This window comes from Pezoporus flaviventris, unplaced genomic scaffold (genome assembly GCF_033815535.1).
Source record: "Pezoporus flaviventris isolate CSIRO_AGI_PZ_B2104156 unplaced genomic scaffold, CSIRO_AGI_Pfla_v1 ptg000001l, whole genome shotgun sequence".
NCBI classification, from domain to species: Eukaryota; Metazoa; Chordata; class Aves; order Psittaciformes; family Psittacidae; genus Pezoporus; species Pezoporus flaviventris.
The window spans coordinates 21,922,887-21,949,199 of NW_026892549.1; the positions used below are offsets into that span (position 1 = coordinate 21,922,887).

Below are 26,313 nucleotides of genomic sequence, written 5' to 3' on the forward strand. Positions count from 1 at the left end.
AAGGCAGATTCTTGACATTGTTTAAATAGCATTTAAAGGCCCCCTGGGGGAGCTTTAAAGTGGTCCAAAATCTGTTTTGAGGGATGTTTCAAGCAATTACTCCTGCCTGGTTTCACCAGGCTGGCCATAGTTGCTGGCAAAGACAGGCTTGGAGGGAGTGCATTTGTATGCTGACAGCTTCCTCCCAAAAAATATTGTGGCTGATCTCTCTGCAAACACCCACAGCAGTCCTCTTAAACAAAAGCAGCCAAAGCTAAGCAGCTACACTGGCCAGTACAATTTGGTTTCAGACCTGTTGCCCAGGGTGCTCGGTAATGAGATAGTTGGTATTTTCCCTAGTGTATAGCTTAGCAAAGTCACTGGCAATCCACTTACCTTAACCTCAGCAATCTCCACAGTGAAATCATGTGCTCAGACCTCTGGAGCCTTACTTTCAAGTCCACCTTTCCCATGCTCATGTCTGGAGCTGGTCACATCTTGAGATGCAGTCATCCAGGAGCATCCCCCATACCAGACTTTCACAGCTACCTGATGATTTTGCCTTTTTCCCAACCAGCCTCTTGTCTTTGTTTCAGGATGAAAATGACAACCCCCCCACATTCAGCAAGGCCTCCTACGTTATAACCATCATGGAGGACATTATGGCAGGTACGGAGCACACCCGTGCTCCTTTTCTAGGCTAGCAGAAGGGCCCTAGGGGTCTTACAGCCAGAAGTGGGTGGGTGATGGCTTTTTGAAGAGGTAAAAGGCAGAGACATGTCAGAGTTTCATAGCTGAGGGGCCTGGGGGTTTGGTCCCATTGTGCATACAGGTGAGGGCACCCCTTGGCTGGGTGACCTACAGGAGTGGTGTGGGGGCACAGGGCAGCTGGGTAGAGCTGCTTTAGGCTGCGGATGCTCATCCCGGCCCTCATTTCTGACTCCCATAAGGAGCCACGGTGCTGTTTCTCAATGCCACTGACATGGACCGGTCCAGGGAATACGGGCAGGAGTCAATCATCTACTCCCTGGAGGGCTCCTCGCATTTTCGGATCAATGCTCGCTCAGGTGAGCCTTTTGCACATGCTCTTCTGCTTTTCCTTTCAGTTCCCTCTCCTCAATTTCCCCTGGCTTTCTTCCCCATCATTGTTTCTCTTTCACCTTCCTCCCCTCCCTGGAGCAGCCTGCTTAGGAGACATACAATCCAAGGGATTCACCAGATTTCAGACACCACTACTTGCTTGGTCACAGTGAGAACTTTGGCTGAGGCATCAGTGGAAGCTCAGCTCCTGGTGGGAGTGACACCTAAGAAAAAGCTTTGGCTGCAAGGTCTGATGTTATCGAAGGAACTGCTGCCCACCTTCCCCCACTGACATAATTTTCAGTTCATTATGGGCAGAAAGCAGTGTGAGGGATCTCAGGCAGTTGTTAGATGGGCTCCCATGGGAAGTTACAGCAGGAAGTTTGCAGGAGCTTACTCACATGCTGACCTTTCCAGGATCCATCTATTTAAAAATGAATCAGAAGAAAGGGCCCATTTGTGAAGGATCCTGTTTCTGGGTTTGAGTGTCCCTTTTTTTCACCAGTGCCCCTGTTTGCCATACAAGATCTCTAATCTCTTTCATCCCCTGTGGCTGCAGGAGAAATCACGACAACATCTTTGCTGGACCGGGAGGCCAAATCTGAATACATCCTCATTGTCCGGGCAGTGGATGGAGGCGTGGGCCACCATCAGAAGACAGGCATTGCTATGGTGAGTGTGTGAAGGAGCAATTCCCATCACCTCAAGCCATAGGTGCTTGCCTGGGGCTGGCATTAGGAAGGGCTGCCCAGGCACTGGTGCATGCTTCTTCTGCATGCTAGCAGTGTTTAATTTTAGCTGTGTGAATTGATAAAGGACTTAGAGAGCTTAGAGTGGTGTCTGCCCTCTGGGCTACTCCTGTCACTGCTCGCAGGCCTTGCAGAATGACTGTCCAGGCTATGTAGACCTTGAAATCAGTCTCCCTTTCCTGGCAAGCCATTCCCTCAGGAGCCACTTGACCTTCCAGAGCTTTATGTGTCCAGCTTTCCCTGCGAAGGCGGTAACAGGTACCTATTCCACCTGCAACACGTCTCCCTTTGTTCATGCCTCTTGAGAAAATGCTTAGTTGGAGAGCCTGCAGGCAGGCTTAGTTGTTCTTGATGACTGCTATTCACATACTGCCTGTATCAAGGGCTTCCAACCAGTTTCTGATGCCTAGGCTCCTCAGACAGTTCTAGTGGAGGCACAAGCCATTGTTCTGCAGATTGAAGCCCAGTGCTTTGCCTTGCCCTTTGGAGACATCAGGGAGGCCAGGTGTTTGCAGAGGTTTTGTAAAAGTCTTTGGAAATATCAGGAGGTCCAAAGCCAAAGATCCATCTCACTGCTCATGGCACCGTGTTGGTTTGAACATTTCATAACATTTGGGTGCCCCTGGCATGCTCAGTTGGGTTGCAGGAGAGATCTCCCATGCAACAGAGGGTGATGCAGAGAAGTCATGTGGTTGTGCTGAGGAGATCCCTAAAATAATTGTCGCTACTGCTGAGGGCCATCAGGAGGAGTATGATCCAGATAGCAGACCAGAAGCTCCCTATGCAGCCTCCCAGAGGCACGTGGGACAATTAAAACTTGGTGAGAAGTTGGTGGTCGATTCAGTTTGTCTGCTGTCATTAGCAAGGATGTACACCAGGGGCTCAAAGCTGTTCCATATAATCATTCTTGATCTGGGAATAAGAGCCCATTCACGGGCTTTGCAAGGTCCCTGGGTGTCAGACAAGCACGTGGGTGCTCAGAGTACAGGTGGGTCACCAACCTCCCCAGGGACCACCTCTGTGCCTTGGCTTGTGCCCGGGGACTGTGGTGTCCAGATTCGCCTTTCCTGCCACCGGGTGGCACCAGTAGCTCAGCCTGGCGCGGCGGCAGGACTCGCTAACCTGGGAGCAGAGGAGACCACGGGAGACGCCCAGCCAGGTACCGGAGGCTTCATCCTGCCCCTCTGCCCTCCTTCCCTTGAACTACAGCTCTTCCTTCAGGCACCTTTATAGATTCACAGGCTGGACTGAAATGGGTGATCTGGGGAGGTGAGAGACTCATAGACAACAAGATGCATCCCGCAGGCTCTCTGCTGTCACTTAGATGCCGTTTCTCACACTGAAAATGAAGCTAGGTAACACTTCAGGGCACCACCCTCTCACCTGCTCTCTTGTCTTTGCACCTCCCACACACTGCTACTGTACCCTCCTGATTTCTCATTTATTCCATTTATTTGTTCTCTTTTTACCAGTCAGTTTTTCCTTCCTTTCCAGCTATGCTCCAACTGCACCCTCTCCCCCGCCACCATGACCAATCCCTCCAGTGAAGTAGCTGCTTGAAAACACACCTTGTGCCCCCTCCTCCACAGGAGCCAAACCAAAATCAGATATGCCAAGGACCCTTGGCTGTGAAGATGCAAGAAGTTGTTTTTCTGCAGACTTTCCCTCTGGGGGATGAACTTGTGTTGGGTACCTGGTGCTGCTGTACCTCCAGGGGACATGCCATGCTGCCCCAGGAACTAATACATCACTTGCTTTCTCTCTTGCAGGTAAACATCACACTGCTGGACATCAATGACAACTACCCCACATGGAAGGATGAGCCATACTTCATTAACCTGGTGGAAATGACCCCCCCAAACTCGGACGTCACCACAGTAAGTGCAAGGGAAGGTGGCTGTTTTGCTAAAGCCTCTTCCTTTCACCTGGTGAGTTTGTCAGCTGCTTGGCTGGAGCAGGGAGTCACCTCCTAACTGGTGTCTTGTTCAGTCAAGCACCATCTGAGCCTCCTCACTGCTGCCTGTCCCGTGTGTTTCTCCTTTCTGCTGGGATTTCATTTTCCCCTCCCCATATTGTGTGAGGTTTAGCCAAATTCTCCTTTTCTTAGCCTCTCCTGCAACCTCCTTCAAGGACCTCTCTGAAAGACATTGATTTACAGCCTTTCAAGTCCCTCTGGTGAAATAAAAGAGGAGAGAGGGAGGCTTGTACTCCATCACACCAGGAGAAAAATGACGGGCAGGAAACAGAAAATAAATGAGAGAAAAGTGAAGAGAATCCACAAAATCGTATAAGCAGGAAGTCTGCGAAAGAAAAGGAGTTGTGGGGAGGGGGGAGGTGGGAAGAAAGGTCTGGCAACACAGCCAGAGCCTGGCAGTTTCCTCTGTTCTGAGTGGCCCCACTGCTCAGCGCCTGTTTGATGTCATCTTGCCTTTGACATCCCAATTCGTTGCTGGGAAAATAATTATTGTGTCACTGATATGATGTAAATTCAGCTGTGGGACAAGCAGCAGGGGCCAGGGAAGTTACGAATGTGATGAACTTGGTTTTTTTTTAATGTAGATGTCCACTGTAATTGCAAATGTTGCAGGGAGGACAGTAAAGCATAAAATGTCTGGCATGGAGAACTCCACCAGTGAATTATTTCCAGTATTTCCAATGTGGCAGCACAAGTTCCTCTGCATGCTTGTTTGTCCTGTTTGTTTTATTTTCCTGAAGGATACTTATTTTCTAGCTGTCTTTATTTAAAAGTAAAAGGCCCATTGAATTGCTGCGTGCTTGTGTCTTTCTTGCCGTGTCATTACCTCCCAGGCTTGCAGAACAATTTTAGTGAGATTTAACACCACAGTAGAGGTCTCAAGGGTACAAAATCTCTGCAAGTATCATGAAAATATATAGCTGTATGGAGAAAGGAGAACTTCTCGCTACTGCTGGTATGGGGAAGCCTCTCATATGAGCTCCGCCTCATTGTTCGACACTGGTGGATCTATGTGAGAACTCCCCGTGGGAATTAATTCCCATCTTTAATTTTTGCTGTTTCTCTGTGGCAGGTGGTGGCTGTCGACCCGGACCTGGGGGAGAATGGCACAGTGGTGTACAGCATCCGACCCCCCAACAAGTTCTACAGCCTCAACAGCACCACGGGCAAGATCCGCACCACCGGTGTGCTGCTGGACCGTGAGAACCCCAACGCCCAGGAGGCCCAGCTCATGCGGAGGATCGTGGTGTCAGTCACTGACTGTAAGCCCCGCTTCCTTCCTGCTCCTCTTTGCCACAGTGTCTTGCTCCACCGTAGCTGGAAATTGCTGGGGCTCAGGTTGTGCAAACGTCACCTTCCTCACCCTCCGCTTTCCCTGCCTGATGGTTTTCACATGTTGAGTTGAATTTTCTCAGCCTGATTTTTCCTTTATGATGAAGTTTCTTTTTCTTTTCTATTTTAAGCACAAGTTGCAAAGATATTTTTGAGGTTAGAAAATGAGAGTAGGTTAAAACCTTCCACTAAAACAAACCAGAAACCTTCAAAATGCAAGCACAGTCATTTCTGTAGCAGCCCTGACAAGGAACCTGGGAGGCAGAAACTCCCCCTCTTCTCAGTCTGGCTCCATCAGTATCTAGGAAAGTCAATTGAGTAGCTGGTGGAAAAGAGCTGACCAAGTGGTGAAATGTATTCTTCTCTGGAAATAGGATCTTAGGGAAACTTTTTTAGGAAAATAAAGATAGAGATATGAAGATACTTTTCTATTACCCAGCCTGTTTCCGAGAGGCAGGCGGCACATATAACTTCTGTCCCTTTATATTCTTGCACCACTCAGCACTGTGCTAAAGCCATTGTGCCATTCATCCTGCCAGAAAGACAGAGATAAGCACAGGCTGGTGTTACTCTCGTTTTTCAGCTGCATGCACAGGTAGCCATTGGTCTGCCTTGCATGCCTGCTGCCATGGTCAGTTTTGCCCTGCCAGGGGACTGTGCTCATCAGTCTGACCGGTAGCAGTGAAAGGGGTAACATGGACAGGTCAGTGCCTCGTGGGGACAGCCCCATCCTGCATTACTGTCTGCATAGGAAGTGAGGGATCCTTTTTAGGGGAAAAGGGTGGAAACAATTGGAGGCATTAACCTTGAGACCCGGGTCCTGGCCTCCACAGGCGGGAGGCCACCCTTGCGAGCTACCAGCAGCGCCACAGTTTTTGTCAACCTGCTGGACCTGAATGACAACGACCCCACTTTCCAAAACCTGCCCTTTGCTGCTGAGATCGCTGAGGGCCTTCCTGCAGGATCCTCTGTCTTCCAGGTGAGCATGTCCCATTGCTGCCATGCCCCATGCTGGGAGCTGCTGTCACTGCCATTGCTTCTGCAAAGCAGGCAATACATCCTGTCCATCCTCTAGCAATGCAACTGGGAGGATGCAGAAGGGGTTGTGCTGTCCTACTACATGTGCTCGCTCCCAGCAGAGGGGATGCTCCGAGGCCCCTTTGTTTCAGCCCAGCATCCCTGAGGGCAAAGAAACACTCAGGATTTATGTACTGTGATTTTCATTGTCAGGAGATGATCAGGCTCCCCGATCCTCACCCCTTTGCCCTCTTCCCTCCACCCTCCCCACCAGGTAGTGGCCATCGACCTGGACGAGGGTCCAAACGGACAGGTGACGTACCGCATGCAGGTGGGGATGCCCCGCATGGATTTCCTCATCAACAGCACCAGCGGGCTCGTCACCTCCACCACAGTGCTGGACAGGGAGAGGATCGCTGAGTACTACCTGCGGGTGGTGGCCAGTGATGCCGGTGTGCCCTCCAAGAGCTCCACCAGCACCCTGACTGTCAAAGGTGGGTGCATCAAGACCCCTCCAAGCCCTGCCTGGCTGCAGAGCCTCCTCTGGCCCCAAAAAGTGGGTGACAAGGACACCTCACCAGAGGAAATATAATTTATATAGGAGACACACTGAGGAGTCAAATGGGTATACAATTTGACCCATTATGCCTGTTCTTATGTACGGCAACACATAGGGAGGGCAGCCCACTGCACTGCCATCTCCGCAGACCTCACATCTTGCCCAGTGTGAAGTCAGCATAGTGCAGAGATGGGGAAAATATGGCATTTCTGGCAAAGCCCCCAAATTCTATATTGTTTTTCTTTCATTCTGCCATCCCCAGTGTTTCTTTTTCTTTTGGCCTGCCTTTTGCTACAGCATGTGATTTGCATCAGCTGCGTGTCTGGACAGCCCAAGTAATCCCAGTTCAGAGCTGGGCCTTTATTCTGTGGTCTGTCTTTAATTTAATACATTCCTATTTACTGGCCTTCACACAAGGCTAGTGCTGAGGATAAGCATCATCTGGAAATAAACTGACTTTGCATTATCCTCAGGCCTGGGCTTGGAAAAAGAAGTTTCTGGTCCTGTAACTCAGGAGCCCTCTGCCATACACCAGGAAAGACTGAGCTTATATTTAAGCCCCAGATTTTCCTTTGCGTGGGGATGGAAATCAGTTTGGTCCAAACAGTAACTTTAATTACAGTTATATAAGGTTTCTTTGGATGTAAGGGGAGGCATCTGTATGTGTCAGCCTGCAGCATTGGGGACAATTCTTTACAGCCAGTCCTCAGGCACCCCTGCCACACAAATGGCAGGGAGCAGCAGACAGGTGAGCTTTTGGGGAGCCCAGCAGAATGCAGATGCCTGGCATCTGCAGCCCTGATCCCAGATCAGGGGCACTCAGATCTGCTCCCCCTTTCAGTTCTGGACGTGAACGATGAGAACCCCACCTTCTTCCCGGCCGTCTACAATGTGTCGCTGCCTGAAAATGTGGCCCGGGATTTCAAAGTGGTCCGGCTCAACTGCACGGATGCTGACGCTGGGCTGAACGCTGAGCTCAGCTACTTCATCACAGGTATGCCAACCTTGCAAAACACTGCAAAGGGGTCTTTGGTTATGGAAAGGAGGAGCCTACCTCAGACGTTAGCCACGGTGTTTCGCACATCAGCTTTGCCTTTTCCAGCCCCTCCAAACCTGGTACGGTGTCGCCCTCTGCTGAACAGCCCCGCTTGGCTCCAGCCTTGCAGACCGCCTGTGCCCTGCCCAGGCATCCCCTGCCCTCGCACCCCCGAGATACAGCCAGGAGGAGCATGAGGATGGGCAGAATATGCTGGGGAGCAAGGGCTGGGGCAGCATTCACATTTATGGTTGGAAGCCTCTCTAGAGTTTTAGGGTATCTCATAGCCCTGCATGCAGGTGTTTTTGGGCAGGCAGGGAGCAAGCAGGCATCTGCAGCACCTGCAGCAGGAGGCTGGGGAACCCCCTGGACGTGCTTTGACTTGCAAACTGCACATGTGGCATTTAGCCCTCAGGAAGAGGGTAGAAATAGAAGTGTCCCTGGAGTAATTTTTCTTACAATAGCAGCCTCACATTTCATCTCACAGCCGCTCCAGCTTCCCTCGCAAGAGAAGCGGTGTATGTTGTCCCACAGGTACCGCAGGCCATGTGCAAAGTTACCCCATTTTGCTTCCAAAGCATTCAGGAAATGATCTGGCTCTTATATGATTCAGCTTTTCCTACAACCATCTCTCCTTTCCTCCGCTGTGATGCAGGCACTGCGTTTGGTATGGCAGAGAAGATGCTCTGCCCACTTCTGCTGCAGCAACGCTTTGTCTAGGACAAGACGCAAGCTCATCCTACAAAGCTTGCATTGATCACAAGGAGGGCAGGCTAAGCACTTGTGTTTTCCACAGTTGGGCTGACCCCGTGCCCAGGCTGCAGCACCCCATGCAGTGTGGACTGCTTCCTGAATCCATTACAAAGGGTGACTTGGTCCTTGTCCTGTGCTGCAGGTGGGAACCAGGATGGCAAATTCAGCGTTGGCTTCAGAGATGGGGTGGTCAGGACAGTCGTGAGTCTGGACAGGGAGACTGTGGCATCGTATACACTGATACTGGAGGCCATTGGTAAGGATTTCCCACTGTTCCCATAGGACTGCTGACACACAGCCACATAGGGTGGCTGAACATGTGCCAAGTGGCCTCATGGGCGAGTCAGACAGACAGCAACCTTTGAGGCACTCCATAAACCAGAGTTTGGCATTAGCATTTCACAACCCACTAATATGTCCTGACTCCAACATGACTTTTGCAGACAGTAAATTCACCACTCAGGCTCACCCAGCTCCAGGGCTTTCCCTTTCCCCCAGGGCAGGCAGGGCCACCCATTCCCAAGAAGCTCCACACTATCTGGGGCAGACCTCCACACAGAAATGTCAGCGCCACAGCATCATTCACCTAATGCCATGCCAGCCTTTGGCTCAGTGGCTGCTGATTAATCCAGAGCCACCTGGCACGGGCAGAGGGCCTATGTGCCAAACACATCTTGGCCATAATCCGCAGAATTTTATAATGATGTGCCTGTTTACGGAAGACTTAGACATCCCTTTTGAAAGAAGAAGTAAGTGGCCTGGTGAGGAATCTCGGGGGCATGGCATTGCAGGTGCTATGGGGTCTGCAGCAGGGATGCTGCACTACCTGGGTATGCAGGACTGGATCCCAAGTGGTAAAGGATCTGTTCTGCCCCTCCAATGGGTATCAGACTGCCTGTGTTTTTCCACTCAGCATATCCCATGGGCTCCAGCTAGGTGGATTTAATGCTCACTTGCACTGGTCATGTTGGAAAAGCCAAGCCCACTTAGAGTCCACATTGCCTCACACTTTGTGCCATGTCCTTATCTACTGAACACCAACCAGTCCGGGTGCTCTTTGGCTGTGAGCTGAGCTGAGTCTACAGAAAACTCATCAGACCCCTGTCTGCCTTCATCTCCCGAATACCTGACCTCCAGTAGTCCCTTCCAGCGTACATCACTCTCTTGGTCTATGGAGTTGCTTTAATGACTAGCTGTGTTTCCAGCCTCCCTGGGCAGTGGCTCTATGGCAGAGCTTAGAGGTGGTTCAGCTTTTCCATTTTCTTTCAGGACAGGCAGAATAAAACCAAACCACCATGGTTCAGTGTGGGATTTGCAAGCTGCAAAAAAAGACAGGATTTTAGCTTAAAAATTCTGATCCTGTTATTTTCAGCAGCCAGGGGCTGAGTATGACCTATCTGCAAGGAGATGGAGATGACCAGAACTCCCCTTGCCTTTCTCTCCCATACAGACAACGGCCCCACTGGGAACCGGCGCACTGGGACTGCCACGGTGTATGTGACTGTCCTGGATGTCAATGACAACCGACCCATCTTCCTTCAGAGCAGCTACGAAGTCAGCGTCCCCGAGGACATCCCAGCTGCCAGCAGTATAGTGCAGGCATGTGGCTTTCTTCCACCAGGGCCCTTGGGTGCGTGAACGGGTGGGTGAAGGGGGTCCCCCACTTTCCATGCCCTGGCACTTTGGCTGTCAGCTACAGGAATCCCAGGGCAGAGATTTTCTCTCCCCATCAGTGGTCTGTTGCCCCAGGAGAGGGCAAGATGTGATCTTGCTTGTGTGCTCCTCTGCTCCTTTGCTAACCCAAACTGTGAGCACCAGGGAGAAGACAGAAAAGTGCAAGTAAAAAACAAGAAATTCACCCATTTCTGCAGGGGGGAGAGGAGAAAACCCAAGCACCATGCTGGTGAAGCCCCTTTGCCTGGCCAGGTCCCCATTTTCTCCCTCCTCCTGGCAGAGAAGGGGCTGAGAGCGGAGATCTCAAGGGGAAGGGAGAAGAGTGCAGGCAAAGAGGTGCTCTGAGAGGAGGGGGAACTGAGGGAGAAAAGCATTTGAACTTTGCTTTCATTTTTGTTCTTCTTCGAGGGAGCAGTGGGCAGAGCTGAATGGCTCAGTGAGCCCTGAATGAATGCTGGCATTCACACAACCTCCAAGGGCTTCCAGCATCTCTTCAAACCCAGGGCTCTTCTGGAGCAGGCACCAAAGGCTCTTTGCAGAGGGCCCTGGGAACGCTCCTCCTGCCTTGAATGCTTCTCCCGGCACAGGGAAAGGGGTAGCTTTGTCTCTGGCTCTCCAAGGCAGGGTGAGTCACTGGGAGAAGAAAGGAGCCTTTTGACTCTTGCAACAAAGGTTTGCTGGGAGCCCTGCTCTGGGCAGCCGGTCCCCAAGTGTGAGCCCTGAAGCTCCTCGTCACCTGTTGTGCCATGGCACGTGGTACGTGATGCCTGCCTCTGGGGTCAGGCATCTGCTGCAATCCCTGCCCCTGGGGTGGAGGTGTGCAGGGGAGATGTGCAGGCGGAGAGGAGCCCTGCTGTGGGACTCCTAAAACTGAGCCTGGTTTTCAAATCAAAAGACTGAGAATGGAGGAAACCCGAGTCTGACATTAAAGTCCCTCTTCTTAGATAATGATTCCCAAAAGAGGGGATGCCCTTGGAAATGTGTGGCAAAGGAGAGGCAGTTTTAGGGTGAAGTTTGTTTTCCACAGAACAAAATCGGAGGGAAATGGAAATGGGCAATCACCTGGGTTTAGTTTAATTTACACCTTCAGTGTGAGCCATTTGTACTGAAGGTCTCTCCCTTCAAATACATCCCCACATCACTGTGGCAACAAGAGAGTTTTCAAAGGCTTCCCCATCCTCTTCTCTGAAAGCCAGGCAGCCCAGGGTAAGAGGAGAGCAGGAATGCCCCAGGCAGCCCGGAGAGGTCCTGATGCAGAGCTGCACCTCGTGAGGGTCAGAGACCAAGTGAAACCCAGGGAGATGGGCTTTGGTGCTCACCGTGGGGCCTCGCTGAGCATGCTGACTTCACCCAGAGGGGTGAACTCAATAGCTGAACATAGTGCAAGCTGCAGACCTGGAAGAATTAAGCCACCTTTTGTGTTTTGTACTGATTCCTTTAAGCACGTCAGCTTACCTGCTGGTTGTTGTACCCTTTCCCAGCAGAAATGAGAGCTGAGCTTTGCACAGTGCCTTTCAAAGCTGGCAGTGGCTGCGAGCCTCAAAAGCTCTCTTTAATGCATTTATAGGCATGTTTACCTGCTCCCACTGCTTGTTTATTGAAACAGGTTTCCAGCAAACAGCTGTAGCATACATCCTTCCAAGCATCTGCAGCAACCACAGCTCATTGCATGGAGAGAGAGTAGACAGGGACCGGGTGGCACACAGGGGGCACAAGCCTTCCTCTGCCTGCTCAGGACCACAACTCAGGGACAGTCTCAGCTGAGGACTGCTTTTTGTGGAGCACATTTGCCCCAGGATGCCTCTCTTCAAGGCAATATTTGTTGGGTAGCCAGCTTGCTCTTCTCTCGCCCAGGCTGTTTGTTCAGGTGGCTCGCAACTTGCACAACGTTTTCCAAAAGAAATTAAGCGGCAGTATTTTTTGGACTGCCTGGTGATAGCTGTGTGTGGTTGTGGTTCAGATGCCTCCACCTTTCCTGCCAGGAAACGGTAACCTGGAAAGCATTTGTGAACCTGAAATAGCAAAATCTCTCATCACCTTGCAGAGTCACTGCCTGGAAATGAGCTGCTCAAAGGGGCTCTGCCAGGATGCTCAGAAGGGAACTGAGGCTGAACCAAAAGCTTGAGAAAGAATAGCAGTGCGGGGTGAGTTAGTTCCTGCAGAGGAGGGTCACATTTTGGTGGATTCTGTGATATCCCAGTTCTGGCTGGCGAGGGAGCCCCTGGGGCAGGTGAGCTGTCTCTGGGACATTGGCTGACTCCTCCTGAAGGTGTTGATGGAGCATCGCAGGGAGCCCAGCCGCTTCCAGAACCTCAGCTGGGGCTCACTGGCATCCACTGGGTGATGGGGCATGCACTCATGGGGCCCGGAGCGGGCCTGGTCCAGCACCGCTGGCTTGCACAGGGTAACAAAGATGAGGAAGGTCGCCAGGAGGAGGAAGATGCAGATGAGTGCAACAATGACAAGCAGTGGGTCTGCTGTCTCAGGGGATGCATAGCTGGGAGGGACCAGCTCAGTCGTTGAAACCAGAAGCCCAAGGAGAGGCGTGGTAGGAGAGGTCCCATTGCCAGTGTCCTCTGTGCTCATCTTCCCTGCAGTGCGTAAGGTAACACAGACAAGCAACATGGGTGATTACCATCTAGAAGCTGGACAGACACCCACCTTCCATCTAGCCTGATAGATTTTTGGATTGCCTTGATGTCCAAGCTATGATTTTTGTGACACAGTGGGGATAGGAGGAGTTTGTCTGTTCTGCCAGGAGGCAAAGCACAGAGGTGGGATTTATACCTGCAAACATTGTCCTGAACTGAAGAGCAAAACTATTTGGTAAAGAGATCTAGCACAGGTAGTACTATGTACATATGGTACCATGGTCCCAGTGGTGACACACATAGGGAACATGCATACATGTTGCATGATGCTTTTCTGGAAGAGGTAATCATACACTAGAGACAGTCCAAAATCTTCCACTCTGAGCTGCTGGGCTTTGCTGATTCTCTGTTCTCCAGAAATGTGGGTTTGTTGAATGAACTGTCATTTGGCCTTTTATGATTATGCACTCTCCCCAGAGAAAATGGATAGTTGGTTGAGCATCTGCCCAGTTAAGTCCTCATCAAGCTGTACTGCAATATTGCCTTTTTAGTTGTTTTTTTGTTGGTTGGTTGGTTGGGTTTTTTCAGGGGTGAAGCGTTAACACCATCACCATGCTTGTGTCAAAAATCCTCTTGCATTAGGCATTTTGCTGACCTTGTTTCGGGTTCAGACACGCTGTGGGTTTCTCAGCCATTTTTGCAAACCAGCTCGCCAAAGCCTCATCAGTAACAGCTCTTACTGAACACCTGATGGCTGACTCGCCAGGTCAGATCCCCCCAGCTTGCATCCCCAAAGCAATATGCACCCATCATTTTGCTCCCATGCACCCTCCTGCATATGGTCCCAGGGGCCAGCATCTCTCCAGCTTGGAGACGAGGGTTGGGGAAATATTGCTGTACCAACCCTCTGCAATGCGACAGCCTGGCTTGGCCCTTGGTACTCTAGTCTGTATGCTGGAGGTAAAGCTTTATTATGCTGACTTTCCTACAGAGAGGTGGGAGTTAGAAAAGTGATGGAGAGCTTTTAGACTGGTCTGTGACCAGGCAGCCTCCTGGCAAGCATGTATATCTACAGAGACCATTTAAAATTAAGAATTTAGGAGGGGAAAAGAAGGGCTGCAGGGACTGCCAGGGTCTCTGGGTCTGCTCTTGCAGCTGCTATCCAAAAGCCACACAGGTTTGTGTAGGCAGCAGCCAGACATTCACCATAAAGCATTCAAAAAAGGGAACAGGAGACATCAATGACATGTCTTTAATCACTAACTGGAAACTATGAGACACCACGGTGGAGATGAGCCTGGTGAAAAGAGAGATGTTGCGTCAGAACAGACAAGCATTTCTCACTGTCCACATTACGCAGGTGGAAACAACCTTAAGCAAACACTCTGAGAGTTGCCAGGCCAAGCACTCAGAGGTTAAGGAGTCCTTGAACTTGAGTTGTCTGTGCCCCAGCAGTACCCTCTGTGTGAGGGTACTTACATAGGTGAGCTCCGAGCTCTGGTTTGACAGGACTCTGCCTTGTCCCAGAGGGGATAGGTTGCTCCTGCATGATCCATGCTCTTCCCCTTGGTCAGTGACCTGGGATACAGAGGGAAAAAGGTCAGAGGCTTCCACTAGAGTTGGGTTCTGGGTTTGCGGCATGGGAGAGATGTGATTTATTTCTAGAAGACTTTGCATCACCTGAGCTTGAGCATTCACAGCTGTGATGCTGGCAGCCTCAGGGACTGCATCAGCCTGGTCAGAGCTCAGAGGCTCTGGGAAGATGTGGCTGCTTCCACTGGGCAGAGCCAGGTCTACGCTCAGAAATGAGAAATGCATCTGAGAATGCTTTAGCTCGGGTGAATCCCCATGCGTACTGCAGGCAGGCTGAGGGGGCCAAGACTCTTGTTGCTTCCCCTAAAGTGATGTTTTTGCCTCTCCTTGCCTGGCTCAGCCACTTCCCCCCCCCCCCCCCCCAGCTTTTGGAGCAAAGCAGCCCCTGGCAACCTCAGCCATCCCAAGGATCCCTCTGCTCTGTAGGCAGGCTGCTTCTGTGCACTGTCTGGGCATGAAAACCAGCAGGCAGGGCTCCTGCTTACTGTGCACACCAAAGGCAGCCTGAATCAAGGTTACCACAGCTACCTTAATTCTGGCATTCACTGACATGTGGTTTGGCTTAGTAACCTTACATTGTTCATTAAGAGCAAGCTGGGAGGCCTGGGCAATTTCTTCAGGTTGTTTTTTGTTCTGTCAGTGGTGGCTGTAGGGTTTTTCTTTTACATCCAGCTGACTGTCCCTTAGAAACTCCTCACAACAGATCACATTGATGTTTCCCCAGGCTTTTTCAGCTATGCCCTCTTCTCTAGCTTCTGAGCCACCCTCTCATTACACCCAGCTCAGACTTCAGAGGAGATCCAGGCTTTTCCTCACCTGATCTCTAAGACCTTTCAGAAAAAGAGCCAAGTACATGTGAGCAGTGACTCCCTTTTAGGTTCCATAAGTTTTCAATGTATTAACGTACACAAAGCTCTCCCCCTCACCTCCTGCCTGAGGTGGAGCTACAGCTGTTTCAGCAGAACTTCAGAAAAGCCACCAAAACTGTGGTCCTACCAGGAGAAAGGTCAGGGCATGCATGGTAAGAGCAGCACTCCTCTTGCCCACACCACATGTAGGAATGAGGGCTTCCCTCCTGCAGGGTAGGAGCTTGGTGCCTTTCTGAAGGATGGCAATGAATTAGTTGCTCACAGTATTTTGTACCCACTCAGCCAAGCTGCTTCCTGCATCCCTGTTCATAGCATTGCCCCTTCCCAGCATTGCTGTTCCCACTCAAGACCCATGTTATTAATCCAGATGGGTTAAGAAGAGGTTTGCCCAGGCTGGCAAACCCCCACAGCAGGATCATCCCTGCCTGATCTACTCTATCAGGAGATGTCCCCATGAGTGCTTAGGACCCATTACTGGGCAAGAGGCAGCCAAGGATCAGAGGGAAAGAAGAGAAATTGTGAAAAGCAAAATGTTCCTAAGGAAAGTAGAAAGGAAGAAGAAACTCTTCTTGTGTGTGAGCAGCAAAGAGCGTTACTCTGCCCAGCACCGGGTGCTGCCTGCCTGGCTTGGCCCAGCTGCATAGTTTGGCAGGAGTTTTCCCATATGCTCTCCCTCTCTTTTCTCAAACTCCTGCAGAGAAAGAAGAGGCTGTTTTCAGGCACTTCTGTGCCTGTAATACAGCTCAGATGAAAAGCAGCTCTCTTGCCCCTCTCCATCTTGCCTAGAGACACTCTTCTGGAGCTTCCTAGCTTTTCCCAATTCACTAACTCTTTCCGCTCACTTGCAGGAATGCTGGAAGGTACCAAACAGCTTACCGACCCGGATAGTTGGGTGCTGAAAGCAAAGGGCTGTATGTGATGCTGTACCCCACCACCCTCACTGTTAAGCAGCAGTGCTGCATCCGCAGGACTTTCCCCCTCTCCCTTCACTGGGACAAACAAAGCAACGCGACAGGGAAAGAAGGAGGGATGCCTGACTTCAGACCCACCCCAAACTCCGCGTCTCGCCTCTCCACTGCTGCGAACGCAGCCCTTTCCCCATGCGGCTGCGGGATGGCGGCATGTCCCCGGTGTCTCACTCGCCCCTCGGGGTTAGCCTGAGTGGGCAGCGGTGGGTTTGCCACGGGGGTTTTGGGCTCCCTACCTCTCACCTGCTGGCCGAGCTCCCGCACGCCTGCCTTGCCGCCTCTCCCACCTCTCTCTGCTGCTGCCGCCAGCCCCCTCCTCCCTTTTACAGGGCAAGGGAGGGTGGGAGAGAGCTGGCAGCCAGGCTGGGAGCAGCCTGAGTGTGCAAAGCCAAGGGGGACACTGAGCCCCCTCCCGGGCTTTGCCGGTGCGGTGGTGCCCCGGGGCTGGGCCCCGCTGGAACGAGGGGTCGAGGCCCCGGGATGCATTTTCCTGGGATTTGCCCCTGCGGGAATGCTGAATGGTACAGTCGTGGTGGGCCGAGCCCCCTGCGCCGGGGAGGGGTCTGCGGGCTGACCGCCGCAGCCTGCTTCCCCTCTCCTCAGGAGCTCTGCAGCGAGCTGCCTGCTCTTTTCCTATCCTTTTATTTCCCCGCTCTTTCCTCCAACGTTTCTGACCCCTTTGCCGCAGCTGTGGGGTAAGGTAGGCTTAAAAGGCTGGCTTTGCTTGCAGCCCACTCTCAGTAGCAGGAGGATAAAGCAGGCTGGAGGCACCCAGCACTCAGCTGCACAAGGTGCCTTGCACCTGCAGCAGAAAGAGCTTTTCTCTCACCACTTGCACTCGAGTGCAATTGTTTTCCCAAGTTCGGGACAGTCTGTCAAGTACCACATCTCCTCTGGGACCTCAGTGGGTCAAACCAGCAGCAGCTGAGGCTGGTAGGAGCATGCATTGGTTTAATGCAAACTGACTGGGTTTTTTTTTTAAGTAAGAAACAGATACCTGGGCAAGGCATTTTACCTGGTTTATGTGCTAGAGCTGCCTGCAGCAAATGCTTAGGGTGAGCTGGGAAAAGGATGGCTAAGGGGGTGTTTGCAGGGTGCAGTTTGCTCATCAAGTTGAAAATTTTTCCATTTGCTCACTTTGAAATGCATTTTTCCCAGCACAGCTGGGCAGAAAATGAATAAAAAACTGCAAAGTTTTGTCTCCCATCCCATCCCTTATGTTTCCCTGCCACCACTGCCACCTCAGCAGGGTGCTTAGGCTGATGAGATAGCTTTTCCTATGCCAAGGCCACCGATCTGCCTGGGCATCAGTTGCCTAGGCATCGATGGGTGCAGGGCCCACCCACCACACGGGAGAACACGCAGCCCAGCTCCTGCCCAGAAACGGCCTTGGAGAGAACCAAGGGTGGAAGAGATGGTGTTGGAGGGAGAGCTCTCTGCTGTGAAAGGAAGGTGCTGGGTCCATGGTGAAACATGGAGCAAGGCATACATAGTGTTGTGTCCAGCCATAAGCAAGGTGTGAACCGGTCTGGGACAGAGGAAAACAGTGTGTATGTGGCACAGGGGTGGGGAATCCAGTTAGTTTGCAAGTGCAGGGGTCAGCATGTTTTAATGTTTCTGATGACACAGATTGACTTAGTGGAGGGAACGAGAGCAGTTCAAGGCATCTCAAAACTGCATTTCAGAAGAGTATCTCATATGCATACAAGTGTTGTGTAGGGCTGTTGATGAAAGCCAGCCCAGAGCTTTAAAGCTGAGCCCCTATAAATGGCCTCGCTGTTCCTGCTGCACGTGCATCCTTTGCAGCAGCCCCTCCTCTTTTCAGTGCAAGTCTGAGTGCAAACCCCCACCTGCAGAAGAAAAGGAAACCACTGGGTAGTATTTGTAAGGAGAATATGCAGCAGCAGATGCTTTGCCAAGGGAAGCAGGTGGAAAAGAAAGGCTAAGGCATTCCCCATGTCCTCGCCTTGGTGATTTGCAAGCAGCCGCCACTGCGGTTGTACTTTGGATCCGCTGTGGGAAGCGGTTTCTGTGGAGGGAAGATGCAGTGGCTCAGTGCCAGCCGGGGAGGAAGCCCCGGCCCCGCTGGCCCTCACCATCTCCCGCTTCTCAGCTGCCGGGGCCGGTGGGCTCCTGGCTGCGGTTTGCGGGGAGAACGCTGCAGTGTTGTTCAGCGACACCAGAGGGGACCCGTGCCTTGGGTTTCCCAGGGCGGACGGCGGATTCGGTACGTGCACGCACTGTGCAGTGCATCGCTGTTAAGGGGTGCTCCCACCCTCCGGTCCTGGTCTTGCAAGGACTTAACAGTGTCCAGACCACCAGCATGCGCTAGGCTGGTCATATTCATGTTTCTTTTGTTAATTTTTACATATACTGCTGTTGACTGACTTGCCCTGATACTGTGGGTTACGTGCCCAACAGGCACAGGACCAGCTCTCCCTGCCCAGCTCAAGCCATCCCTGTGGACAGGGAGGCTCCATCCCCAGCGGCATCTCCAGTGGGACAAGCACTGACGCGTGAAGCGGGATCAATAGAGACTTCTCCACCAGAACACTGACCCACGGGATTCATGGCATGGTCTTCAGGCCCAGCTCCCAACCTGAGCCCGTCAACCTGGGAGCTGAGGGCTCCCAAGCCCATTATTCCTGCTGTCTGGTGACAAGGGGAGGGTAACTTATTTTGCTTTGCAGCTGGTAAGCTTCTGGCTCAGGTGGAGGAGCAGGATGTCCAGCCTCAGCAGCATGGGAGGACTTGTCATGGTCTGGAAATCTCTGCACTTCTCCTTCAGTGCTTTTCTTTTCTCATAAAGGTGAAAGCCACAGATGCGGATGAAGGCATTAATGGGAGAGTGTGGTACAGGATTGTCAGGGGTAAGTCCAGATGCCTCTTCATGCATTGGTGAGTTTGCACCAAATTCTGGCCAGCTGCGCACACAGCCTCAAGAGGTTGCACTCTCTACCCTTTTGCACTTTTCAGTCCACAGAAACATCCTCTTCACCCTTGAACAACACGTTAACATTAGGGTTAATTTCTGGGGGATGATGTGTCGTGCGTGGACACCTAGATGCCATAGCTTCTGGCTTGGCCAGGGCCAAACCCTGATATAGCTGAGCCTGATGTAGCTGGAGGTGATGAGACTTGGGTTTTGCTTGGTCACATTCCTCCAAAATAGCTTCCTCAGTATGTCACCAGGACTGATGCAGTGGTGGTGAGCAGCATCCATCTCATTTCTTCCCCCTGCCAGGAAACGAGCACAACAACTTCCGCATCAATCCCAGCACGGGGTTGGTGATGCGAGGCGTGCGGCACCTTGACAGGGAGCAGAACTCCTCTCACGTCCTGGAGGTGGAGGCCTACAACACAGAGCAGGGACCTATGAGGAGCTCCGTGCGGGTAAGGAGCTTGCAACCACCAAGAGGTGGGCAGCAGGGCAGGGCTGCGGAGGAGTTAATGCAGAATATTCAGGATGCTCCATCAGAGGGCAGTCCTTTCCAGCCCTTGAAGGCATGCAGGAAGTTGGAGAAATCTGGTATGGAAATGGTGATGCAAAGTCTCCGGGGTTGCCTGTGGGTGGAGAAGAAAAGCTGGTGGGATCTGTTTTTGTTTGGTTTGTTGTTTATTTTTCTTCTTTCCTGTGACATTTCATTGCAGTAACACTGCTAAGTGGTGTGGCAGCCACTGTCGGAGGGAGTCATGCTTGCCCAGCAAGATGTGACTCTGCTGCCAGGAGGAAGAGCTGAGCCTCAGCCTGTTGAAAACTGTCTCCTGGCCAGGCATCTATTTAAATAAGACAGGACCCAGTGGCAATAATCTTTAGCAGTGACACACCAGCTTCCCACGGTTCCCACAAACCCAGCCCTCTTGTTGCATCTATTTTTAGACCTACTGGTGGGGTGGGCTCTGGCCAAGCGTGACATACCCACAGCACCAGCAGCAAGTAGAAAACCAGGAGGAGAAAGGGTGCTCCCTGGGGAAACAGCAGCTTGACCTGCTGAACTTTGAGCAAAATTTCCCACCAAGTTACCATCATTTCCACGTTGCAGGGTCTCTGACTGCAGGGTTATGAGCAGGAGATCCCAAAGCACACTGAAATTAATATACAGACTGTATCTCCCTCTGGCCAGGGAAATCCTTAATCACTCTAACCATGGGGCTTGCTTAAATCTGTGATGTTAAACTCCATGTTCACCCTCCATTACATGATGTTTGTACTAGAAATAACATTCCTCCTGTGCAGCAGATGCGTGCCGTGTGTTGGCAAGGGTTCACAAGCCTTCCTGGCTCACCCATGGTTTCTCTGGGGGGTTTCACAGGTGATCGTCTATGTGGAAGATGTCAATGATGAAGTGCCGGTGTTCACCCAGCGGCAGTACAACCGCCTGGGACTGCGGGAGACAGCAGGGATAGGGACTTCGGTGGCAGTGGTCCGGGCCACCGACCGAGACACAGGTAGGAAGCTGGAGGTGAGAAATACCCCAGTTGGTGGGGAAGTGGTAAAATCAACCATTACACAGATCCTGGCTTGGCTGGGTTGAAATCCCCATGTGGGATGGGATCTGCTCCATGGTTGGGGTCGGCATTGGTGGTACAACCTCTTCAGGATGCTTGATCCAGCTGGCACCATGGTTGCTGCTCTGTTGCAGGGAACGGCGGTCTGGTGAACTACAGAATCCTGTCAGGGGCAGAAGGGAAGTTTGAGATTGATGAGAGCACTGGCCTCATCACAACGATTGAGTACCTGGACTATGAGACCAAAACCAGCTACCTGATGAATGTCTCTGCCACGGACCAAGCACCCCCCTACAATCAGGGCTTCTGCAGCGTATACGTCAGCCTGCTGAACGAGCTGGATGAGGCTGTGCAGTTCTCTAACAGTAGCTATGAGGCCGTGATCATGGAGAACATCCCCTTAGGCTCTGAGGTGCTGCGGGTCCAGGCCCGCTCCATTGACAACCTCAACCAGATCACCTATAAGTTTGACCCCAACACTAATGCCCAGGCACTCTCTCTCTTCAAAATCAATGGGATCACTGTAAGTATCTACAGCATGGGCCCTTCTGGCTTGGTTGTCCACCATGAACTTCAGTGTTGGTGGCTGACACAATTGCTGTTCATCCTTGGCAGGGTGTGATCACGGTCAAAGGCCAGGTGGATCGAGAGAAAGGGGATTTCTATACGTTGACGGTGGTGGCTGATGATGGAGGACCAAAGATTGACTCTACAGTGGTGAGTAGATTCTACCCACTTCCCCACCATCCTCTGGTAACCTGAAGTCACCTCCCTCTTTCTCTGGCATGGGACACCATGTCCTAGCTGGTCTTTCTGCTCCAGCTGGAAACCCTGATTTGGGAAACCCTGCATTTAGCTTCTGCATGTCATAGGCTGGAATTTCTCAGAACAAAAAAAAAAAACAAAACATCCCAAACTGTAGAGTTTGCAGGTCACTCACCAAGCTAAAACAGTTTTAAGAGAGGTAAATTTGGGTGCCTTGAAATACTTCACTGTGGTTAATATTTAAGAGGGCTATATTTGGCAGTTTCAAAGGCAGCTGAGTATGGGGGATGATTTGCATTTCTCTGCTGGGGCAGGAGGCATGTGGGGTGCACTGCCAAGAAGTTTATCTATTAAAAACAAAGGGATGCACAACAGAGGAGCCTCTGAATCACTGCAGCGGGTACCTGTGAACCGCAACATTACTACAACAGGATGCAGGACTGCTCCTTGCATATACCTGCACCTCCTCACTAACTCTTGGTTCTCTGTTTTCTGTTTCCTCTTCTGCTGTCTTCCAACAGAAGGTAAGCATATCCATCACACTGGCATCATCGTGGGGGCCAGGATCCATCCCAAACTCCATATTGAGCTGTGGGGAGGGACCATGGTGGAGTTCTCCCATCCCAGCACCAGCCTCTGTGACACCCCCCAGGATATGGTGCAGAGCCTGTGAGCGACCCTGCTGCTGGCGAGCAGAAATCCCAACACCCTGATCTGGCATCTGGGACAGCAGCTGCCGGATCCATCACAGCAGCTGAATGGACTCTCCCTGCTCCTGGCTCTCTGCTTTTAATTCAGTGGCAACAATAACCGAATCACCCCGAAGCATACAACTCACTCCCAAGCTTCCTCTGGGATGTTGTTTCATTCAGCCTGAACACACCTGGGGCTTGGGGCACTCATAAATAGAGCCCCGGGAACAGAAAGACTCTTCCTCTCCCATTTCTGTGTCGTGTTGCAGCTCTTGGATTACAAATGTGATGAGAGCATTTCCTCTGGCTAATTGTGGCCAAGGTAGCCTGGTCCCACATCACCTGCAGCTGGGGTGCCTCTCTGAGCGTCTCCCGACCAGTCTGTTACTCACTCATATGCCTCTTCCCAGGAGGAAGCTCAGATCTTCTCTATGCCCCTCTCACTCTGGTTTAGTTAAATACCTGCAGTTCTGTCTTCTTTGTGCCCCTTTAGCTTTAAAGGAAACACTACCCAACATTTGGGCTGTAAGCACAGATGAAATTGCTGCTTGTGAAAACCTTAGCAGGAAAGGTTCACCCTGAAGCAGTGTGAGTTGCTCTGCCCAGCTGTTTGGAGGATAAAAAAGCAGAGGATGCTCCATAGAAAAATCCACCACTGAAAGCTGCAGCACCGTTGCACTTTCTCCAGCCTCTAAGCATCCCTCCATTTCCCCCTTCTTCTTCTCTGTAGACAGGGATGTAGCTTCACCTCCTGCGCGCAAATACCTGCACCCATTCCCACATGGGATGGACAACACTGACACTGTTGGCACCTCGGAGGGGTACAATGGGTCAAGAGTTTGCTGGAGTTGTCAGTTTGACTTTTGATGCCAGGTGGGCAGGGGGCCAGCTTCTGCCCTGGCCCTGCCTGAGCCCTGTGCCATGTCCATAGGTGACCATCACGGTCCTGGACGAGAATGATAACAGTCCCCAGTTCGACATCACCTCCGACTCGTCTGTGAGCGTGGCAGAGGACAGTGCTGTTGGCAAGCGTGTGGCTCTGGTCCTCGCCCGTGATCCAGATGCAGGCAGCAATGGGCAGGTAGGGAGCCTGGCACAGCAGGCTGGAGCTTCCTGTAATGCTGTGATAGTGTTTCACTGACGCAAAATGCCTCCATCAGCGTCTTCCCAATTCCTTCCCCTCCTCTGCTTCCCTGCAAGAGCAAACTGGACATTGATGCCAAGAGTTTTGTTTGTGAAGTGGGTACCAGCACTCCGCAATAGAGGCATGCAGCAGGAGAGGGAAAACATCCTCCTTGGGCTGTCTGGAGTAAAGGTCTCTGTGGGACACGTGTCAAAATGAGTCTGGCAATTGGAAAACCAGCTGTGGCGTCTCCTGCCATGGGTAATGGCAGTGAGGCCCTCCCTTGGCAGGCTGAACAGGAAGCTCTCTGACATTTGTTGTTTTCTTTACCATACAGACAGAAGTTAATGAGGGCCTGTCACCCTTAATACCAAAAGTTGCTAGCATCATAGAAGAGCTGTGAATGAGATCAGGGTTGGCAGATGGGTGTTTGCTTTGGGGTGGCTGCAGTCAGCCACCATACCTGTGGACCCCAACATGTTGGACCTTCAAAAATGCTTAGAGACTTCCCTAGGGGATGCTGGGTTTATTATTGTAGGGTCTCTTTCTCTCCTTCCTCCTTACAACATTCCCTATTTTTTTTTTCCAGGTGACTTTCTCACTGGCTTCAGGGAACATGGGCCGAGCTTTCGAGATCCGTACCACCAACAGTACCTACGGAGAGGTGTTTGTGGCACGGCCACTGGACCGGGAGCTGCTGGATCACTACACCTTACGAGTAAGCACCAAACTACTCTGCTTGCCTCCTTTGGCTTCTTCTGGTTTTTGAGCACTGAGGCTGTTTTCTTGGGGCTGTGATCTTACAAATAGTATTTTTCTTGAAAATCTATCCCCAACTGCAGATCCAAGCTTCGGATGGCGGTGTGCCGCCCCGGAGGAAGGAGCACACTCTGCGAGTGAACATCCTTGATGTCAATGACAACCCCCCTATCATTGACAGCCCCTTCGGCTACAATGTGAGCGTGAGTGAGGTGAGTACCCAGCTCTGCTTCTCTCCTTCCATCCTCCCAGCTGCATTGTCCCCACCTGCCCTGTGGTCAGACCTCACCTTGGATGATTTAAGGGTTGGTGGCCCCTTGCAAGCCCTCCCCTGTGATGGCATCGTAGTTTGGGGATAGGAGAGAGCTCTGCAGTCAGCTGAAGCCCATGAGGATGCAGGGACCAGCAGGAGGGAGAAGTGGCTACACACCAATGGAAATGCCACCTAGTGACGCAAGAGGTGGCGCAGCAGAGAATAGTAATTGCTTTCAGGAAGCAGCTCGGCAAGAGCTAGATAATTAAGCAATAAAACACAATCAGGCGTGAGAAAAGACAACTTATTTCCTGTCAGTTTAATTCTTGGACCCGGGGGTTCTCAATTTGATGACGAAAAATGAAATATGAGTAATAGCCGGTGACACTTAGCTGTGAAGAACTGCTGCTCATGATTAATAGCTTTGCATTAATGTTATTGCCCTGTTAGGATTTTCTTATCTATTTAATACATGTTCAGAGCTGGTTGAAGAACAGAATTTCTGTTTTGATTTCCCCTGTAATGGAGCCATCCAAAAATAATTAGCTGAGCTCTGAGTCCATTACACAGCCTTCACCTTTGCACACACACTGGTTTATACACTCTTTCAGGCTGTGCCAGCCTACATAGGACCTAATGCACTTAGCTTTCTGCAGCAGGGAATCAAACTGAGTCTTTGCAATAAATGGGAGATGCTGTAACATAAGGAAAAATAGGTACAATGTTGATGTGTAGCTGTAGCTGGCTTTGGTGACTTAACAGCAAATATCACCTGGTAGTTTTATTCCATTTCTTTTTAAAAGTTAATGTAGAAAATGCATTTAATTTCAGAATTTCAAGCCAAAAAACTATGTGAGCACTCAAGCAAAGGGCAGAGCCTTCCATTACTAAGCCTGTAGCTGATTCTCAGCTGAGCTAGCAATGGCAGTGCAAGTAGCCTTGTTAAGTTTTTTGCATGAAGTTAAGTTTTTGCATCTATTACAGAATCAGACTGGTTTAGGTTGGAAGGGACCTTAAAACTCATCTAGTTCCAGCCCTCCTGTCATGGTCAGGGGCACCTTCCACTAGACCACGTTGCTCAAAGCCCCCTCCAACCTAGCCTTGACCACTTCCAGGGAGGAGGCAGTCACAGCTTCTCTGGACAACCTCTTCCAGTGCCTTGCCCAGTGTTATAGTCATACAATCACGAGAGTTATTTCATCTTAAATGTAATGCAGTCAAAACCCACAACAACTGGAGAAAGAACTAACCTGGAAAACAAACAAAAACATTTCTAGTACAAGCCATATATAAATTACAGGAAGAGGGCTGAATGAAACATCGTTTGCAATAAGCACCAAAAAAATGGCATCCAGGAGCTTGTGAAGGAAAGCAGCCTTCTGTTTGGCTGCTGGGTGTTGGGACAGCAAGTTTGGAACCTCAAGCACAGCAATGCCTGGGAAAAACTCTCTTTATATTAGAATTATGTTATTATTTGTGTATTTTCTATGTTATGAGGTGCGTGTGATCTATGTCGTGTATCTCTGACACTCACCCTGCCATTTCACCCTGCAGAATGTTGGTGGTGGCACAGCAGTGGCCCAGGTACGTGCCACCGATCGGGACATTGGCCTCAACAGTGTCCTCTCCTACTACATCACCCGCGGGAATGAGGACCTGACTTTCCGCATGGACCGTGTCACCGGCGAGATTGCCACCCGGCCCTCCCCACCAGACCGTGAGCGGCAGAGCTTCTACAGCCTGGTGGTCACCGTTGAGGATGAGGGCAACCCCTCCCTGTCGGTGAGCCACCAAAATGTGCTTTCCAAGGGGATGGAGCTGGGCAGCACTGTGGACAGTGAGCTTAGATACTGAGTGTGGAAAGGTGGAACAGGCACAGGGTGCGATGTTTTGGTGATCTGGCCATTTGGGTTGTGACTTAGGGTCCAAATCTGCTGAGTATAGGTTTGGTTCAGGGCCTTCTTTAGCACCTGGTCCTGCAGGACCATTGCTTGCAGTCGCTTGGGGAGCTGCTGTCTCCCATCTGTAAATGCCAAA

The 26,313-nt window shown here is 51.3% G+C and overlaps 2 protein-coding genes across 13 annotated transcripts in view; one reads left to right on the top strand and one right to left on the bottom strand.

Annotated features, from left to right (window-relative positions):
* Positions 1–26,313, top strand: part of CDH23 (cadherin related 23) — a 207,946-nt gene that overhangs the window by 147,240 nt on the left and 34,393 nt on the right. For 10 of the 11 annotated variants that reach the window (XR_009742445.1, XR_009742447.1, XR_009742446.1 and 7 more), the window contains exons 18-36: positions 576–648; positions 930–1,046; positions 1,619–1,731; positions 3,578–3,685; positions 4,856–5,045; positions 5,949–6,094; positions 6,407–6,626; positions 7,533–7,685; positions 8,623–8,736; positions 9,931–10,079; positions 18,985–19,045; positions 19,420–19,568; positions 20,489–20,624; positions 20,819–21,207; positions 21,300–21,401; positions 23,073–23,222; positions 23,854–23,982; positions 24,107–24,235; positions 25,831–26,058. Coding sequence is in view for 8 of the 11 variants with exons in the window: in XM_061447903.1 (XP_061303887.1) it covers positions 576–648; positions 930–1,046; positions 1,619–1,731; positions 3,578–3,685; positions 4,856–5,045; positions 5,949–6,094; positions 6,407–6,626; positions 7,533–7,685; positions 8,623–8,736; positions 9,931–10,079; positions 18,985–19,045; positions 19,420–19,568; positions 20,489–20,624; positions 20,819–21,207; positions 21,300–21,401; positions 23,073–23,222; positions 23,854–23,982; positions 24,107–24,235; positions 25,831–26,058 (2,856 nt within the window). In the remaining 3 variants the exon portion in view is untranslated. Of the gene's footprint in view, positions 1–575; positions 649–929; positions 1,047–1,618; positions 1,732–3,577; positions 3,686–4,855; positions 5,046–5,948; positions 6,095–6,406; positions 6,627–7,532; positions 7,686–8,622; positions 8,737–9,930; positions 10,080–18,984; positions 19,046–19,419; positions 19,569–20,488; positions 20,625–20,818; positions 21,208–21,299; positions 21,402–21,970; positions 22,304–23,072; positions 23,223–23,853; positions 23,983–24,106; positions 24,236–25,830; positions 26,059–26,313 lie in introns of those variants that run through there. The other variant, XM_061447925.1, reaches the window with a different exon arrangement.
* On the bottom strand, positions 9,372–16,800 carry CUNH10orf105 (chromosome unknown C10orf105 homolog). Of its 2 annotated transcripts, XR_009742466.1 has the most exons (3): positions 16,412–16,800; positions 11,610–12,745; positions 9,372–9,799 (listed from the first exon to the last, which is right to left on the bottom strand). XR_009742466.1 is itself a non-coding variant. In XM_061448024.1 (2 exons), the coding sequence occupies exons 1-2, from the start codon at positions 16,659–16,661 to the stop codon at positions 12,324–12,326; spliced, it is 672 nt and encodes a 223-aa protein (XP_061304008.1). In that variant the 5' UTR covers positions 16,662–16,800; the 3' UTR covers positions 11,206–12,323. The 2 variants fall into 2 exon arrangements, 1 of the variants encoding a protein (XP_061304008.1); XM_061448024.1 differs by lacking the exon at positions 9,372–9,799 and having other exon boundaries at positions 11,206–12,745.

Coding starts and splice junctions, on each gene's coding strand:
- CUNH10orf105 (XM_061448024.1), bottom strand. CDS start 16,661: ATGCATCCCGGGGCCTCGACCCCTCGTTCCAGCGGGGCCCAGCCCCGG. Junction 12,746..16,411: donor GCTCGGCCAGCAGGTGAGAG/GTAGGGAGCCCA, acceptor TACGCACTGCAG/GGAAGATGAGCACAGAGGAC.